The 19097-nt window shown below is 45.1% G+C and overlaps 3 protein-coding genes across 4 annotated transcripts in view; 1 reads left to right on the top strand and 2 right to left on the bottom strand.

Annotated features, from left to right (window-relative positions):
- Positions 1 to 1081, bottom strand: part of LOC107399333 (zinc finger protein 39-like) — a 66168-nt gene extending 65087 nt beyond the window's left edge. Inside the window, exon 1 of the mRNA XM_076542425.1 lies at positions 810 to 1081. The gene's annotated coding sequence lies outside the window, so the exon portion shown is untranslated. The remainder of the gene's footprint in view (positions 1 to 809) is intronic.
- Positions 1082 to 1148: 67 nt separating this feature from the next.
- The window catches only part of Cfap144 (cilia and flagella associated protein 144), a 31273-nt gene continuing 13324 nt past the window's right edge, over positions 1149 to 19097 (top strand). Inside the window, exons 1-4 of one of the 2 annotated variants that reach the window (XM_006984929.4) lie at positions 1153 to 1359; positions 3935 to 3994; positions 6912 to 7015; positions 9036 to 9239. In XM_006984929.4, coding sequence (XP_006984991.1) covers positions 1227 to 1359; positions 3935 to 3994; positions 6912 to 7015; positions 9036 to 9146 — 408 coding nt within the window. In that variant the 5' untranslated portion in view covers positions 1153 to 1226 and the 3' untranslated portion in view covers positions 9147 to 9239. Of the gene's footprint in view, positions 1360 to 3934; positions 3995 to 6911; positions 7016 to 9035; positions 9240 to 19097 lie in introns of those variants that run through there. The other variant, XM_076542467.1, reaches the window with a different exon arrangement.
- On the bottom strand, positions 12572 to 18327 carry LOC102921170 (olfactory receptor 2T8-like). The gene has a single exon (XM_042284064.2). It carries the CDS (start codon positions 15454 to 15456, stop codon positions 14464 to 14466), a length of 993 nt encoding a protein of 330 aa, XP_042139998.2. The 5' UTR covers positions 15457 to 18327; the 3' UTR covers positions 12572 to 14463.

Genomic DNA, 19097 nt, shown 5'->3' with positions numbered 1-19097 from the left:
CCTTGGCTTCCTGATACAGAAAACTGTTGATGAGTGTGTATTATGCACCCTGAGGACTTAAAACAGAGCTATTTCTTTTTCATAGATAAAAATTTGGGTTTGTGATTCCTTTAAGATTTCTTATAAGATTCACTTTTAAGATAAGTAATAAAATGATTGATTCTTTCTCTGTAACTGCAAAATGCAGCCTGCCAGCAAAAGAATTGGCTGAGAAAAATACCTTGCTTGCTTACACTCTGTTAATCTCTAACAAGTTGCTTGGATATGAATGTATGTGGGTTCTTGGGACAACTTGTTTTTCACCTGTAATATGTAAAATGTTTAATCATATAAGGGATATAGAAAACATGCTGTTTTTTATTTGTATTCGTTGTAATCATTCACTTGAAAAATAGAATGTAACCACATTGTAGTTTTTATATTGCTTGAAAGATTTTGTTGGGATATGTAAGCTGTAAAGGAAAAATAAAGACAGAAATGAGACAGAAGATGATAGAAAGACTCGAGGAGTGTATGTGTGTGTTCTTTCCCTCTCTCTCCTGCCCCAGAGAGTTAAGTTTAGCAACTTAAGTGTTACTCCCTCAAAAAAGTCAAGGGTCTGCCAACTTCGTAGGCCCTATCTCAAGCCCTGAGCTGCTGGAGGCTGGTTCTCATGGCAGCAGCAATATTTAACTCTTTCTGTTTCTGTCTCTGCCCCGCCCCCTCCTCCTCTCTCTCTCTCTCTCTCTCTCTCTCTCTCTCTCTCTCTCTCTCTCTCTCTCTCTCTCTCTCTCTCTCTCCCCCCCCCACCCCCCATTCTGGGCACCTACTTTCAAACCTATAAGTTTCTGTCTCCTCCTCAAACCGTCTTTAGGAAATGATCAGCCATGCTGAGGTCCACTCTTCAGTCTTTTCTTGCTGGGTGGGGGAAGGGACAGCAGCCCTTTCCTAGCAGTGCACCCGGGCCGCTCTAGATCCAGATGCTGGGTCCGGGTCTGAGGACGCTGGTGGAGGATTAATGAGACACCAAGGAGCCTGAGAACTGGGAGGGGTGGAGTGGACAGAAGCCAGGGAAAGACTGCCAGGGAGGGTGGTGCTGTGGAATCTGGGCGCTGTTGCCTAGAGACAGAAAGGACGCTGTTGCCTGAACACAAGGGGAACACTGTTGCTAGGAGACAGTAGAAGGCGACCTTTCTCCAGGCAAAGGAAGGTCAAATAGCCTGACCTCTCAGAGCAAGGGCAAGGCCATGGCAGGACACTCGGGACAGAAGGTGATTCAGGATGAAGTTCATCAGAATCAGATCTTGCGAGAACTGTTCCTCAAAGAGCTACGAGCACAGAAGTTGTACACGCAGTATCACGTGAATCCCCTGCGCAAGGGTGAGCAGGCACAAGAGGGTTTGGAGGCGTGGGAGAGCAAGCACCCCTTGCCTCTAGTAGTCTCCTTAGAGTTCAGACATGTTGAGCTTTGAGGGGATCTCTCCCCCACGTCACCACAGGCATGATAGATGTATTCAAATGAATCCAGAATTGAGTATTTTAGATGCAAAATAAAGGTAAATTTTTTTTTTTTTTTTTTTTTTTTTTTTGCGGGGGAAGGGTAGTTTTGTTTCTCAAATAATAGTGCAGGTTTTTTTTTATGTCTGCTTTTTGTTATGTTTTTATGTTTGGTTTCTTTTTAATACACCAAGGGTTTTTTTTTTTGTTTTTTTTTTTTTTTGTTTTTTTGTTTTTTTGTTTTTCGAGACAGGGTTTCTCTGTAGCTTTGTGCCTTTCCTGGAACTCACTTGGTAGCCCAGGCTGGCCTTGAACTCACAGAGATCCAACTGGCTCTGCCTCCCGAGTGCTGGGATTAAAGGCGTGCGCCACCACCGCCCGGCCGGGGTTTTGTTCTTGTATGGTTTGTTGTTATTATTATTTTGACTTCTTGCCACAGACCTTCCTAAACTCAGAAGTGGTGGGCTACCAGGCTCAGAGCTTGAATTTCCCCCTCGCCCCCACCCCAGCAAAACCGCCTCCTGCCCCCAGCCTCCCACTGGCTCCCGCTTATGTGACTCGGTCAGGTTCTGTGAAAACTCTTCCGGGCCTGAAACAGAACTCCAGACTCATGTGCCCCACCACTTCCCAGAAGCCTTCCCGGGAGCAGCTCATGGGTACCTTGCTAGCTGAATGTTTTCCCATCCTCTGCTGCTCTGCTGGCCTGGTTTAACCATCCTGCTGCACTAGCTAAGGAGGTACACCCCCCCCCCCCCCCCCCCCCCCCCCCGCAGCCTGGTGAAAGTTCACAATGCACATGGCAGCCACTCTGTCCATTCAGGCCATTCACTCTCTAATAGTGTCTGAGTATGCTGCTGTGATCTCTAGACTCCCTAGATTCGGGGTAGTCTGAGGGGCTCCAAGCTACTCTCCCTCCGAGCACCAACTTCCTTCCCCACATTCCTTCCTGCTACCTATGTTAAAAGACCAAACAGAGGAGGCCAATCCCTCTGTAAACATTTTGGTGGCCTCCTGCGGGTTCTGAGCAGGTTTCAATCCAGCAACCTCTAAGGCCCCACTGGATCTGGCTCTGGTTCTTATCCAGCTTCCATCCATTCCGAACCCCCCATATTAACTCCACCCCACCCAAGATCCTCCAGTAAGGTCACAGTGCTACTCTGCTCTGCCTCACGCACACGCACACGCACACGCATGCACGCGCGCACACACACACTCCTTTCTCCTGGAGAAAGAGATTTCCTAAATGTGTCAGGCCATCTCCCATCCCTACGAGTTCTTTGTCTCCAACATCTGTTCCTACTTAGCCATAGTGCCCAGTAGCCCGGCTGTCTGCAGAAAGTGCGGAGACTTCATTTCCCCACATGTAACCTGGTTTTCGTCAGGAGCCCTGATCACCACAGTGAGAAGAAAAATTACTCCCCAGTTCTGTCTAAACAGTGTCTATTTTAAGAATGAAAATGATCACTGAAGGCCACATGCAGGCTTTCTTAGACAGTGCTATCTCCTGACCCAGCTCCCTTGGGTATATGACTAATGGGGTTCCCTGGAATAAATTGAGAATATACTATAGCGTGTTGGTGCGTGCTTTTATCCATAAAGATTGTGGTAACACAAGGAAAGTGACATAAATGCCTTGACATAAACATCATAGGTGTTTGGGTGTGGCTGGGATGAAAACAGCGAATAGGGGCTGAGAACAAAGAACTTCTCGGGGGTACTGGTTCCCATCACCTTGCTCATGTTTGTTGCTTCTCACCAGCTGTTTCCTCTTGAGCACCCCCTTTGGCTGTTTCTGACTTCACCAGGCTCTCACTCATCTTCTTTCCACATGTTCGCACACAGTGTACCCCACCCCCTTCCTTCAGAACTCACATGCACCTCTCTGGGACACTCACCACACACCCATGCCGTCACTTCTGTGCACATAGCCTGTTCTCACACATGTCATCCCATGTCAGTGTGCTCTCAGTCACCACACATGGAGGGAGGGCTCCGGACAGGGAGAGCTTCCCTGTCTCCCTCACAGCACTGTCCGCTGCTCCTGTCAACACCAGGAACGGGGAGATGCGGATTCAGTTCCTCTGATGGATGGCCTCCTCTGTGTCCATCCCCGTCTGGATGGTCTTCAGGAATGTTTGCTTCTCTGCCAACCAGCACTGGGCAGAGAATGCTTTTCCATGCTGGAAACCTGAAGCCAGTATCCATGTGGGACACCTGGAGAGTGTCCCCATGGCCAGGAAGCTGTGCTTCATTTTGATCGTTTCAGGTCAAGGAGGCACTCCTGGCTATGGCACTAGAGTGACATGCTTGCTGTGAGGCTTTGCTCCTCAGTGTTGTGCACACTTCCTGGCAGATGCCAGACTCCGTAGTGAGTGCTAACCAGGGAGCTAGTCTAAGGTGACTTTCAGGACAGTCTTAGGACCTGCTAATGTGGATTGTGCTGCTTCTTTTTCTCTAGTTCACACAATTGCCAGGAAGCCCATGTCTTGGCATGATAACTTGGAGGAGCCTGCAGATGGTGAGTGCTGGGCTTGAGAACACTGAGGCTCAGGACACAGAGGGGCAAGCTGGGGTAGACACCTCTCAGGGTTCTGCCACCTTGAGGCAAGTATGGGGTCCTCTTAAACTGGATTTAACCAAGGTCACAGGAGACTGACTTATTCAGCTACAATGCCAGGTTATTAACCATGAAGCCAACAACGATGTTCCTAATGTCCTAAGCCCACATCCATCCATCCATCCATCCATCCATCCATCCATCCATCCATCCATCCATCCATCCCCTGATTATTATCATATTAACTGATTTTAATTTTCCATCCCTCTACCCACTAAGCAAGTGACTTTGGGCAGTTCTCTAGTTTCCTTCTGTTGCTGTGGTAAAACACTCCAACCAAAAGTAATTTGGGGAGGAAGGGGTTTATTTCATCTTACATTTCCAGGTCAGTTTCCCTTGAAGAAAATCAGGGCAGGAACTCAAGCAGGAGCTTGAAGTAGAAGCCATGGTAGAAGGCTGCTTGCTAGCTCAGTCTCTGGCTCACTTGCTTACACACTCATGCTCAGCTAGCTTTCTTATACAGCACAGGACCATCTGAGTAGGGGTGAAACTGCCTATAGTGGGCTGAACCCTCCTACTCAAGACAGTCCCCCACGGACATGCCCACAGGTCAACCTGATCTAGATAATTCCTCGATCTAGGCTTTCCTCTCAGATGACCCTAGGCTGTGCCAAATTGACACTTAAAGCTAACTGGGACAACCGATGTTTTGGTTTTTATTTTTTTTTAACTTCTCTGAAATAATTTTTAGGGTTGTTATTAGAACTAGGCAGAATAATGCAAGTGGTTAGGATGGGGTGTGTAAATGTTGGCTGTTCTTTTCATAATTACCCTGTAAGAGAGTCCGTGGGCTGGGGCTAAAGAGGGCCCCATTATGAAGGAGAAGGAAGGAGGCTTGTGCTTACCTGGAGAGGAGTTAGGAAATGGGATGTGTGAGCCCATATCTAAGTGGTGCCTCTGCCAGGCAGCGGCACTCTGGGAAGAGTTTTTGGAGATTCCAGGTGGAGGCAGAGCCTCTCAGGGGAAGCCTGTGCAAGGACATTTCATAGTTTGTGAAAGGCACAGGAAGGAGAGACAGCAGCATGGTCTGAGAACTGTGTACAGCCTGGCTCTTGTCCTTGCTGCTCGAAGTGGGCTGTCCCTCTGTCTCTCCGTGTGGAGGCCCAAATTATTCAGGGTCAGAGAATCTGGGCTTACTTCACCCAGCAGGGCTGCATAATGAGGTGATTTGGGCATGGGTGTGTTTACCAGGTGTTTGGAAAGGGTCTAGACTTGGCCGTATGGTGTGCTTTGATCTTGCAAGGGGCAGGTCTTTTGCTTCTCCCCTTGGCATATGATAAAAAGCCCTTTTCAATAAAGGACGAGGCTGTTGGGTACTGACCCAGGCTCTCTCAAAGCTTGTATTTATTTCTTCTTGTCAGCTAGGTCTCTCTTTCTATCACTTCCTGATTCCTCTCTTCTCCACCTAAGAACCCTTCAAAAAGTGGGAGCTGGACCCCCACATCTTCCCAGGGCTGCTTCCTGCTCAACATCCAGAGTCCCCCTTTTCTCACTAGCTGTGTGACAGTGGCTAAGTTTCTAAGCTGCTTTGTGACTCAGTTTCTTCGTCATGACATGGAGGTATTGCAGTTCCTGCTCCTTTCTCTGAAGCATGGGTCACTTTTGGGGAGGTTTATGTGTATGCCTGAATATTCTGTCCTTTGTTGTCCATCTACACCACAAGCCACGGGATAGCAGGGCTCTTGTCTGTCTTGCCTGAGGTTCTGCCCCCAGGACCCAGAATCCAGCCTGACAGAGTAGTTGAAGGTGGGCAGAGAACCAGATTTCTACATCTTGGGGCCTGGGCCAATCTGAGGCCATTACTTTTTCTCTATGGGATCCCATGGCTAGGTCAAAGATAGGGAAACAGACTTTTTGTCCAAGAGTCTGACTCAAATTCTAATTTCTAAAAAATTATAGTATAATTGCATCATTTAGTCCTTTCCATTTCCTCCCTCCACTGTATCCCATGTATTCCCACATTATTTTTTTCTCAAATCCATAGCCTGTTCCTTTAATCATTGTTATACATACACACCCTGATCAGTCTATGTAATGTTACCTGTATTATATGATTTCAGGGCTTCCCACTTGGTATTATTGGCTAACCAATTAAGGGCTCTTTCATGGGAAGACTATTTTCCCCGCTCTCAGCATCCTATAGTTGTCTATAGTTTTTGGTGTAGGGCTGAGGTCTCATGAGCCTTTATCCTTCCATGTTAGCACGTCTGTTGGTGGTGTCATTGTTGAGGTCTTGTGTAGGCAGCCATGTTGGTGAGACTTCATGGGGGTGGCGTCTATGGAATTTCTAGGATACATAATCTCACAGCAAACTTCCTGTTTCTCTAGCATTTACAACCTGTCTACCTTCTCTTCCTCAATAGTCTCCGAGCCTTAGGTGCAGGAACTGTGTGGTAGCTGTGTTAACCGGGACTGGACGTCACATGAGCTCTTGCTCTTTACAGCTTGATGAGTTGTGTTTTTCCGTAATGGTCTCCATCTGTGGCAGAGAGAAGTTTCTTGGATGAGGAGTGAGAACTGCTCCCATCTGTTGGCATACAGCTAAATATTTACTATGCAATTAGGGATTTGTGCTGCTTTAGTAAAGTGATGGGTGTAGATTCTCCTCTAAGATCCATGACTTCACTAGTCCAGGGCAGCTGGCTAGTTTTCTAGTTCCAGGCATGGTTTCCCCTTTTTGAGCGGGCCTTAAGGCCACCTAGACAGCTGTTGGTTTCTACCAAGGTATGCACGCCACTATTACACCCTTAGGTTTATCATGCCATGCTGGTTGTTGTGGTGGTTTCTGCTCCCCTTTTTAACTGTGCCTCAATTCCAGCCAAGTTCCTGAACCTCATCCACCATGCTGCACAGGGCCCAAGGAAGAAATATGCAGAGACACAGACTGAAACCCAAGAAATTGGATGGGACCCAAATCCGCTGGTGAGCATGGCTCCTTTGCTTAGTGGTACCTGGGAGCATAACAGCATGGCCGGGGGCAGCCAAGAGGACAGGTTGGGAAGGCAGTCTCGCCCAAGGTTGAAATCTGGGTTATATTTCCTAGTTATATGACCTTGGACAAGTCACTAAGTTGCTTTGTGACTTCGTTTCATAGTTATGATATGGAAATACTATAGTACCTATCTCACAGGGTTTTTAAGTGCAAGAAAGAAGGTGTAAGAATATAGAGAGAATAATAAAGGTAAGGCGAAATATGAAAATAAAAAGAATATTTGTAAGGTGCCTAGAACTGAGCCTGGCACATAGACACACCACTTCTCAATAAACATGGGGTGAGCTGCTGTAAGGTGGATGGGAACAATCAGAAGAGGGAGCCCAGCATCCAGCTGAGCCCCGAGTCAGATGCTGACCCTGGGCTTCTTGGCTTGATACACATCTTCCTCATCCACTGAGAGACTTTGAAGCATCCTCCACTCCCAAGAGCTCTCTGCACCCTGTGTGTCTCCCTCCTGTTCTAGGGGCCCGGCTTCTCACCCATTCTACAGTTCTAGTCTCAGCAGTCTCTGTCTTTTCGTTTGGGGATCTTCAATGTGAATGTTCACAGATTCATGTCACAGTGCAGAGTTTACTTTTCAGGGCCACTCTTTTCCATGGGGATTTCAATAAAAAAAAAAACAAAACTCTGTAAGTCCAGTCTTTACCACTGCTCACCTGCAATGGCTCCTTTTCAGATAACGGGGTATTGTCTGGGAGAGAGAATCCCTCAGGAAACGGGGGAAGGATGCCAGCAGGGACCTAGAACTGACCTCAAGAAGGCTGAATGTAAAAGAGAGAGAAAGGGATGGCTAGAGAGCTGGAGAAGCAAAGACCATTCAAAGCAGAAAAAGAGAGGGGTGGGAGAGGAAACTTGGTGAATGAGGGAGGAGTGTGAAAGAAGAAATTATTCAACGGCAGTGCTGAAGATGGGTGATAAATCAGTTATCCGGTGATTGCTTTAAAAATGGAAGGAAGAAATTATTCAGATGAGGGAATGGTGCTCTGGGCAGTAGCCCAAGACTGGGATTTGCAGTGAACAGAGACTGGGCTGAACTCAGTGTGGGCAAGTGAGAGAGCCTGACTGAGGACCGACATGTGGGGGTCAACAGACAGAGACTGCTGACAGAAAGCTCCAGGGATGAGGGGGACTCAGGCTGACCTAACCTGAGGGGATCATTGCTGAAGGCAGGAAAGGTGAGCAGACTTCACACGTGGGGTGGTGGAGACAGAGAACCCTGGTGGAATTTGGAGAGTGAGAACACACCACTAAGGGTGGTGGTTTTTGTTAGTGGACTTAGCAGGGATTTTGCTAAAACTGGACAAGACAGGGATGGATATGGAGGTTCTGAGAGACAGACCTAATTAAATAGAGCACAGGCCAGCCTGAGCAGTTTGGTCAATGAGAGAATCTTTTCCACGTGAAAAGGAAAGAAAATCATGGCAAAGGTAGAAATTGGGTTCATTAGGTAACAGATCAATACAGAAAATTATTACAAAGTACAAATTATTTGACTCAGCATTTCTCCCTTTTTAGAGAGGTTTATTGTGGATTCATAGATGGTTACTCAAGAGGAAGATAGCCAGCCTCTTTGTATAGAATGAGATTTATGTGTCACAGTGCTCATGCTCCATACTCTCTCAACAAGCTCACACTTTTGTGAGGTAGCACATGCAAGGGGCTGTCCCAGTAGCCTGGCTACAGTATATATATATATATATATATATATAATCTCCTCTGTGAGCTACTTTCCAGGGGTGGTGAGTCCTTAGGCAAGGCCCCCTTCAGGCAGCAGGGGATCTTCGATGTGCATGTTCACAGATCCATGTCACAGTGCAGGGTTTAGAAAGGAAAAGCCCTGCTGTCACAGGGTTGTGGGTCTGATTCAGACCTGACTCTCCATCATGTGAACCCTAGTCTGCCTCCTTCCTGACAGATTTCCTTCTGATCCTGTCCTCTCCCCTTTAGGTCAGTCCAGAACGTCAGGACAACAGGCTGAACCACTTCAGGGTCTACAATGACATCACTCTGTACAAGGCTAAACTGTGGAGCTTGGGGGAAGATGATCACCAGAAGTAGCATTCTCTCTCGGGGGAGTGAGGCTGCATGCTGAATTCTCAAGGTGTGCGCCGCCCAGCGAAATAAATGCTGCTCTTGTTAAAAATTACACAAGACATATTTCACAGGCTATCACATTATGATTTAGAGTCAGGTAGTGTCTGACTAAAGAGTGCTTCAGGAGGCCTTGCAGCATCACATAGGCAGAGGGAAGAGGAGGCATCCACGGAGAACGGAAGTGAGGTAAAGAATCAACCTGATTGGTTGTAACCTGTGCCCATCTTATTTGTACTGGTTTGAACAGTTGGCCACTGGTGATGGCAGTTGAAGCTCAGCTGCTTGTGTGAGAGAAGGTCTCAGACAAAATATAACAAAACGAACAAACAAAATGTCGGGCATGGCAGTGCAAGCCTTTAATCCCAGCGCTTGGGAGGCAGAGGCAGGCAGATCTCTTGAGTTCGAGGCCAGCCTGGTCTACAGAGTGCCATGACAATCAGGATTACACAGAGAAACTTTGTCTCAAAAAATGAGGGAGAGAGGGAGGGAGGGAGAAGAGGGGGAGGAAGAAAAGGAGAGAGAAAGCAGAGGAGAGTCTCAGTGTTGCACAACAGGTTAGGTTGAACTTTACTACCGTGTTCTGCTTTTGTTTCTGTCCCATGATAAACACCCCGAGAAAAAGCAGCATTCGGAGAAAGGGGTCACTTGGAAACGGTCCCATCAGTTCAGGGAAGTCAAGGCCGGAACTCAAGCTGGTCTCATCCTCAGTCAAGAGCAGAGAGACAAGTGTACCCACACTGCCTGCTTGCTGCTCCGTCTGGACATGAAATGGTCTGCCCCCCACATTCAGGGTGGGCCACCCTGCCTTATCAATCAATACAACCCCTGCATGCATGCCAACAGACCAACCTGACCTAGACAATTCCACATAAAGACTCTCTTCTCAGGAGATTCTAGGCTGTGTCAAGTTGACAGTTAAACTAACCAGCACACCACATACAGAAAACTGCCCAAAACTGACAAATGGAATTTTGCAAAGCAAAGGAACTAGCTAACTGAAGAGCTTGCCCACATAATGAAAAAAAAAAAAAGTTTGTGTTATTTGTGCAGAGGATCAGTATCTAGAACATAACACTGATTCAGAAAATTAAGCCAGAAATCAATCCAATCAATAATAGCCAAATGGAAATGGGCAGTTCTCAAACAATGAAACAAAATGGCCAGTAACACATGAAAAATGTGCAGTCTCACTAGCCACCAGAGAAATGCAGATCAGAACTATGCAGGGATTCCAGCTTACTCAGAGAACGCTCACTCACTGCTGGTGGGAGTATACACTAGTCTGGCCACTGTGCAAGTCAAGATGGAGATTACTAGAAAAACTAAAAAATGGGTGGTGGTGGCGCATGCCTTTAATCCCAGCACTCGGGAGGCAGAGCCAGGTGGATCTCTGTGAGTTGGAGGCTAGTCTGGTCTACAGAGCAAGATCCAGGACAGGTACCAAAACTACACAGAGAAACCCTGTCTTGAAAAACAAACAACAACAACAACATCAAAACCTCCCAAAAAACCAACAAACAACAAAACAAGATCAAAAAACAAAAAACCCTATTGCCCAAAGGATTCCAAGTTGGCATGTCAGTGTTTACTGCAGTGATTTTCACAATAGATGAACTGTGGAACCAGACTCAATATCCATCATCAGAGGAATGGATAGAAGACATGGGGTTTACATACACAATGGAATCTTCTTCAGTCATAAAGAAAAATGAAATTATGTAGTTTGCAGGAAAATGGATAAAACCGGAGATGATATTAAGTGAATTAAAGCCATCTTAGGAAGACAAATATTGTATGTTCTTCTCATTTCAGCTTCCTAGATTTTATAGCAAAACAAAATTATGTATGTACAAGTGAAATTGTGCAGGACAACAGTGACTAGCTGATGGGAGGGGAGGAGAGAAAGGGTAGGGTAGGGAATATGGACGGGGATTTACTCCCAGTCCAACGTATACTGGAATGAAAATGTCCTTGTGTAACACAATACCATGTAGAATGAGTATGCACTTCCTTCTTTTTCTTACTAATTATTATTATTATTTTGAGATAGTCCTATTATGTAGCTGTGGTTGGACTGGATTTATGTAGACTAGGTGGGCCTTGAAATCAGAGAGATCTATCTGCTTCCATGTCCTGAGATGTGGAGCAGAAGAGGAAGTGATACCAATGAACAAATGGAAATCCAGAATTAATGAATGAGGTCCTACCTGAAGACCTCTGCTGTATGAGAGCAAAGGGAGCTGAGGAGGTAAATGGGTTGGCAAGATGGCTCACCTCCTGTCCAACATGCAGAGGAGATGTTTACCCAAGTGCGCTTCCTGCTTCAATCCAGGGCTGGGTCTGCAGAGCATCCCAGAACACTTGGTGTCTCTACAGAACTTGGCCTTTAACACTCAGCAGGTGGAGGCAGGCAAATCAGGAATTCAAGTTTAAAACAACAGCAAACAAGACAAAACAAGAAACATAATGACAAAAAGAAAAAAAAATCAATGCACTTTGCTCTACTAAGCTGTCTTCATTTTCATAGTGATTAACATCAAACCCAGTTAAGGATGTGGTCCTCAGTGAAAGGGGAAATCAGAGTCAAAAGTAAACCAATTCAGTCCAAAAGGAAGTACTGAATGAATGATTATCATGATTGTAAGTTAATTATTATTTTATGACAAGTTAAAATTTTCCAATTCCATCCAGGGTAAGAGTACACCAACCTACTGAATGTGTCCTAAGGATAATGCAGAAACTAAATAGTTACTGTGGTTATCATTTGATCAAAGTGTCCCTGTGTCACAGGAGCCACCGAATTAACATCACAAATGGGTTGAGCTGCATCGGAATCCTGGACTCATGTTCATATTTGGGGCATTTTCAAAAGCTCTGAAGGACCTGCAGAGGTGGATCACATCACACCTTCTGGTTCACCTTCCGTAGACTCTGCCTGCCATCTTATGTGAGATGTGCAGGGCATCATTAATGCTGTTGGAGAAAAGGAAATACCATGGAGAAGGGCTTCAGATGAAAACAGCATTAAAAAAAGTAAAGAGATAAAAGGTTAATCTTTGTTATTCTAAAGCATTATCTTAGAGTTGCTTTTGCATTTGTTTTGTCTTTGGAAAACAACATATTTATAAACATTTCTAATATATAAATGTATATTAGTAATTATTTTATTTGTAAAAGTGATACTTTAAAAATGTTCTAAATTTATTACCAAGAACTTACTGTAGGCTTATCACTTGCCAGAAATTGATGGGATGTATGCTCTGCCATCTAAAGCTTTGTTTTTTTAAACTCTATTTTCATCCTTCACCTGAAATGTTGTGTATTAGGACACTATTCTTCATAAGAAAGGTTTCAGGTGTTTCGGGGGCTGAATTCCTTGGTGGAATAGAAACAGGTGCTGGAATCAGCTCAACCAACAGTCAAGACTCGTTGCTTCGAGTAAAGTGGAAGAGACTGAAAAGGAACCCCCAAGTCCACACGAAGTGAAAAAGCCCAGACATTGAATGAGAACATTCTAACATACAGCTTTATTTTAAAATTCCAAATACTCCTATGAATATCTGAGTGAATCACTAGTTGTTTGCTGGGGAAGCAGGGGCATTTTTTATTTTTATTTTCCAAGACTGAAATACAAAGTTAACAAAAGAAGATACCCAGCCTAGCAGTAAATCTGTATAAAAACACTCAGCCTCAGAAACTACCAGGGAAATACACACAGGAAGCAGAATGAGGTGCTGCCAGACTTCCTGAGTGGAAAGGGTTGATAAAGCCTGGGGCAGCCGCACCCTGTGTGAACTGCTTGTGGGAGTTCAAAAGTAAACAATCTGATAAAAGGTTCATCATCCATCAAGCAAGTGTATCTACATAAAAATGTAATTGAAATAAGGTTGAAGGCCTTCCACATGTCCATCACAAATCAGGGAACAAATGGTGGTTTTTGAAACACTGGGCACCATTATCAATTTAAAAGAATAGCTCTGGGGTGTATAAAAATGCAGAGAATCTTCACAATGTATTAAACACACACACATACACACACACAAACACACACGCACGCACGCACACGCACATGCATGCACTCGCACGCACACGCGCACCCACAGTGCCATCAGTGTCCAGCGATGGAACAGTATAGGATGGAAATGGAATTCAGACTAGTCTTGAATCCGTGGGCAGATGTTTCATTAGAAAAGACTCAAGAAACCCCTGTGCAGTTTTGGACTTTGCATCTCTTGGTAACAAGCAGGCACAAAGGCTGAGATCGGTAGAACTGTCAGGAAGATAAAGCTTGCTGTGAGTGCCCTCCACCTTGAAAAGGGTGACTTGAAACCAGCTGGCAGTTAATACTCAAAGTTACTTCATTCCCTGCTGGTACCAAAATCCGGGTGTAGTGAGGCCTGAGAGCTTTTCTCAGCGAATTTGTGATTTTTCCGGTTTGTTGAGGGTTCATTTTGAAATGAGACGGCAGCTCTGTAATCAGCTCCCAGCATGTGGTTTTACCAAAACCTCAGAGTAAAGCAGAAAATAACCAGGACACGGGCACAGACGCACACGTACAGCCCTTACTCGTGGCCTCACTTTCCACACCCAGAGCTGCCTGAGACAACTGCCAGTTGGATAACAGTGAGAACTTCCAGAGGGAGTCAACTTCCAGTGCTACCTGCTGAGCAACATGTCGAGACGGCTTACAGTGCTGGCACCCAGTTCTGGCCAGCGTATCCACTCTGTGTACGCAACCCACCCATCTGTCACAGAGGAGCCACCTCAGTTCTAGTGACCTTTATTTCCCCAAAGTGTAAAAGCTGTCATACTGAAATTTAGATGTGTTAAAGACACACTGGCCGGAGACTGATTGTGCATGACTTTTTATCTCAGTGTTTGGTTGGCAGAGGAAGGAGGATCTCTAGGTTCAAGGCCAGCCTGGTCTACATAGTGAGGTCCAGGAAAGCTAGGGCTACACAGAGAGACCCTCTCTTGAAAACCCTTCCCCTAAAGACAAGCTGTAAGGTACTTACCAAGTTAAACTATGGAAGCTCCCCCTTTACTAAAGGAGGAAGTAGCCTGCTGATTTTGCTAATGCCCTCAGTAGGAATAAAGGTGTCCATGAAATTGAGAGGAAGGACAAACTCTTTCAGTTTTGCTGAAATTCCTCTGCTTCCCCCAGTTCCAAGCACAGGATAGAAGACTTAAGGTAGAAAATAAAATCAACAACAGAGCTTGGAATTCTCAGTGGCCTCAGGTATCCCCTGGGCATCCTGAGACATTATCCCTGGGAAGGGGACTACTGTATACCTTTCCTCTTTGTACAACCACCCAAATCCAAGCAAACCAAGGCATCCTTTCTAGTGAGGGGAGCGCAGTGGGTAACACGCTTCCTCAGGCTGCCCTTGACCTCACTGTTCCGAAGACTGTAGATGAGGGGGTTCAGCATGGGGGTGACAATAGTGTAGAATGCGGATACAATCTTGTCATGCTTAGCTGACCTGGAAGATGTGGGCCTCATGTAGATGAAAATGGCAGCTCCATAAAAGAGTGCCACCACTGCCAGGTGCGAGGAGCAGGTGGCAAAGGCCTTCTTGCCGGCTTCTACGGATCTCATTTGGAGGACAGTGGCCAGGATGAGGCCATACGAGGTCAGGATGAGGGATAAGGGGACCAGAAGCATCAGCACACAGCAGATGTACATGACAAACTCAAAGGCAGCCGTGTTACCACAAGCCAGGCGCAACAACACAGGGGCCTCACAGAAGAAGTGATCCATTTCATTCCCGCGGCAAAACCGGAAGCTCAGGGTGGCAGCGGCCTGCATGGCTCCATCAGCTGCTCCCAGGAGCCAAGACCCCAAGCTCAGTCTCAGACATAACTGCCAGCTCATGAGAACCGAGTAGCGCAGTGGGCGGCAGATAGCCACGTAGCGGTCGTAGGACATGGCTGCTAAGAGGAAGCATTCTCCACCTTCCAGTGTGAGGAAGATGAAGATCTGGAAGCCACAGCCAGCAGCGGAGATGGATTTCTTGCCCGTTAAATAATGAGCTGCCATTTGGGGCACTATGGTGGAGACCAGCATCATGTCCATAAGGGAGAGTTGGCTCAGGAGAAAGTACATGGGTGTATGAAGCCGGCGGTCCTGGTGAATCAGGAGAAGCAGGAGGGCGTTGCCTGCTACGGAATTGAGGGCCACAGTCAGAACCAGCACAAAGAGAACCAGGTGGGCTCTGGTGTGGTTAAAGAGTCCCAGGAGAATGAACCCTGCTGTGGCATTCCCCATGTCCATGATCTACAGCAGAAGCGACACCTCAAATGGAAGAACAGAAGAGAGTTTCATCATCAGCGATGCTGTGTGAACTACACATGCCTGGAAGGTTGCCTATGAGAAACGGTGAAACCCACTTCAAGCCCATCTGTGCTTGCAAAATGTTCCAACACAGTCACACATTAACATAAGCCTTTTCATTCCCAAGGTCTACCTGACACATCTCACCAGGACAGTGAGTTCAATGGTATAATGAATCAATGTTCTCTGTAAGCTGCAAGTAACTCCTGACTTTCCATTACCTGATAGCCACATAAATGGTTGAGAACTATTTGTGAATTTGTCATTTATGGTTTCATGGGCATTCGGTTTTGCATCAACAAGTCTTAGGAGCATAAGTAAATATTGGTTATATACAACTTAGGGACTTGTTAATGTAGGTGACATATTTACTATATCAAAATTTTTGTTTATTTATTGAGACAAGGGGTCGTGTATCCCAGGCTGGCCTCGAATTTGCTATGTCATAGAAAATGATCTGGGAACTCTGATCTCATTGTCTCTTCCTCCTGATTGCTGAGATTATAGTCATGTGCCACCAGGTCTGATTTATGTCACGCTGGGGATTGGACACAGGGCTTTGTACATGGCATGTAAAAATTCTACCTCCCAAATCATATCATGGCCCCATTAAACTTTACTGAAAACACCAAATTCACATGGTTCTAACACTGAATAATAAAAGTCTCGCCAAACAAAGGGGTGTTTGCTCTTGGATCTAGAAAAGGAAAGTCAGACTCTGTGGACAGAGGCTTAACTCGCCCTGGGGTAGGAGTTAACTTGGTTCTGTTTACATATGTTGACCCTTCAGATGACAACAGCCTTCTTGGGGGTCTCTCCAGTGCGAAGCTGTAATGCTAAATGCACACTTTAATGAACTGTTTCAAAGTATTTGCTCTATTAGACAGCCCCTCCCTCTTTACAGCCACACAAACTCTCCCTTTGTGGATAACTCAGAGACCCCAGCTCTTGCCTAATTGTAGAGAAAACAATTATTCCTGCTTCATTCTCAGGGGACTTTAAAGCTTTACTTTCATTTTAACCTTTGACTTGCTGGTGCCAAGATTGTTTGAGCTTATTGAATCAAAATGTCCACCCTACAAAGTTGTGGACACTAATTCATTCTCAAGGTCCCTGTCGAGTTCAAATATCTTGAGGGAGCCTGAGCCTTCTGGGGTACCTCCCGGGTTTCTTCTCAGTTAAAAATCACAACTATGGCTGAAACAATGGCACTATGACTCACTCAGCCCCTGACCAAGGCCCTGAGAATTTTAGTTGTTTGAAAGGTAAATATTTTGGAAATTATTTTATTTTTTGAAAGTTACTTTGAAAGTATGTGCTCTTTGCTCAGCTCGGGAGTTGCCCACATTCCCAGTTCTAACATACACTTTTGCTCCATGGAAACTCTATGGAACCATGGCCACCTCTCTCAGGACATCACACTGCTGACCACTCGGAACCCTTCTAACATTTTTTTCACTGTTCCAACTTCTCGTTATCGAAGATTGGTGAAATTTTAATTTGGTGTCATTTAGCCGCTGGAGGGCAGGGAGCAATTTTCTTCAATTAATTTCTGCAGCCACAGTAACTGTTTTATGTGACATAGTCACTCGGGTTGTCATTAGGTGCCTTCCCTGCCAGAATCCATCTTCTAAATTCTCTTAATGCCTCCAAATGAGAACTCTGCACTCTACTAGGCAACTCCCTGTTCTTTTTGCCCCCACCCGCTGGCAACCGCTATTCTCTCTCATGTGTCCCTGGGACACATGGATGCTGGAATCCCACAGCACCCATCTATTTGTGACTGTACCTCACTATAGCCGGAGTCCCGAGTGCTCATGGATGTCACGTCTGACTTCATTTTTCAGGAAGTTAATGGTCCACTGTGTGGCATATTGTGATTGTTGTTTACTCGTCTGTGGCCTTTCCCTTCCGTTGTGGATACGAGGGCACCAATTTAATAAGATGCTTGACAACAGATGTTGGAGTTTGTATTTTGGTAAAGAAATAAGGTTCCACACAAAGCAGCAGTGATGAATCTTCGTTTTAAACATGTAAGAGAGGTATATGTGTTTTCAGAAAACCAGTTCAACAGCTTTCCCTTACCTCTCTGGGTTTTTTTTTAGAACACATTTTCTGTTTTATTCTATTTATACAACACTGGAGACTGAATATAGGGCCTCAAATAGGCTTGGCAAGCTCTCTCTCAATGAGTTATATTCCCAGCCCTAGAAAATATATATTATGAAATTTCTACTTATATATAAGTAATTTTAAAATTAGAAGTGATCTGCTCAACTTCTTAGTGGCAATATATGATATATGTATACATTTTAAAGGTGAAATAAATGATTAAAACTCATCAGTCATTATGAATCTAGTCATGTGGTCAACTTGTATTTATTAAAGTATTGCCTATATCTCTTTATACAAATGAAACAAGTTACTACTAATTAAAAATACCTCCAGCCTGACCAGTGCAGGCAATGGGGAGCTGTTCTACCTTGGAAAACAAGGGCTTCCTTTTCCTCTCCTTGCTCTGTGTCCATTGAGTCAGACATACCCTTGCTACATTTCCGTAGTTCTTTCTAGAATAGTGGGAACATGGTGGCATCTTTACTCAAAACTATACTCACATCTTTTGCATTTCAAATTGCAGGCTGAGACAGATGCCTTCATTTTCTTCTTACAAAAGCCTCTTGAGAAACCACAGAAGAGTCAGAATGCATAATATCCTTTCTACATTTCCCCAAATTCATTGTTAATATGTAATTTTAAAAGTCTAAATTTCAGGATACTGAAATGAATATTAATCAGTATGTGAAAAATAAGGCAGCATCAGAGGACTTGTTTATATTAATAAAATTATGGGTTTCTTTTGAAAGAATTCACCTAATGCCAGCACCCACTTGCACACATTTTAACTCATCAAGTACGGAGACATGTCTCTGGGAAGAGTTTCTTTGTAAAATGTACAGAGTGGTGGGTCTGGTTTTTCTATGTAGCTGAGGGCTCTTTGTTCCTCCAGCCTCCACCTCCTAAATTCTGGGATTTGCAATTAAAATTTCTAGAGTTAAACTGCACAAAGAAATAATCAGACATGAAGAGGTTGTCGTACCTACCTACAAGAGTCAAAACTAATGCCCGGCAGCCTGTAACTGCACAACTCAGAGACACATCTGGATGTCCCCACCTGGAGGGAAGCTGTGCCTAGCCTGGCCCTTCGCCTCCCTTATATCTCTGTCTGGACTGACATGTCATGAGGATGGCCCACTGCCAGCCTGGGCTGCAGACACTATCCTATTAACAATACCCCAGAGCTGCCGGGGTGAGAGTTCGGTTGCCAAAAGTGTTCACTGTGCTGAGAAATTAAAACAATTCCTAAGAGATTGCAAATTTTCTGCACATATCATAAAGTCGTGAATCACCGAAATGACAGAGAATCACACAAGAAAAAAAATAAAATGTAAATAAATGTCTTTGAAAGGGTATTGTGATTTCAAATGTATGAATCAGGAAGTCATATGATTTTGGTATTCCTTGCACAGACTTCAGCAGATAGGAGGATTATCTTCCATTCAGACCAGCTCAATTGTCAAAAC

Source organism: Peromyscus maniculatus, chromosome 8, assembly GCF_049852395.1.
Source record: "Peromyscus maniculatus bairdii isolate BWxNUB_F1_BW_parent chromosome 8, HU_Pman_BW_mat_3.1, whole genome shotgun sequence".
Classification (NCBI taxonomy): domain Eukaryota; kingdom Metazoa; phylum Chordata; class Mammalia; order Rodentia; family Cricetidae; genus Peromyscus; species Peromyscus maniculatus.
The sequence above is the reverse complement of the archived record's forward strand: the minus strand, read 5'-3'. Positions and strand labels throughout refer to the sequence as shown.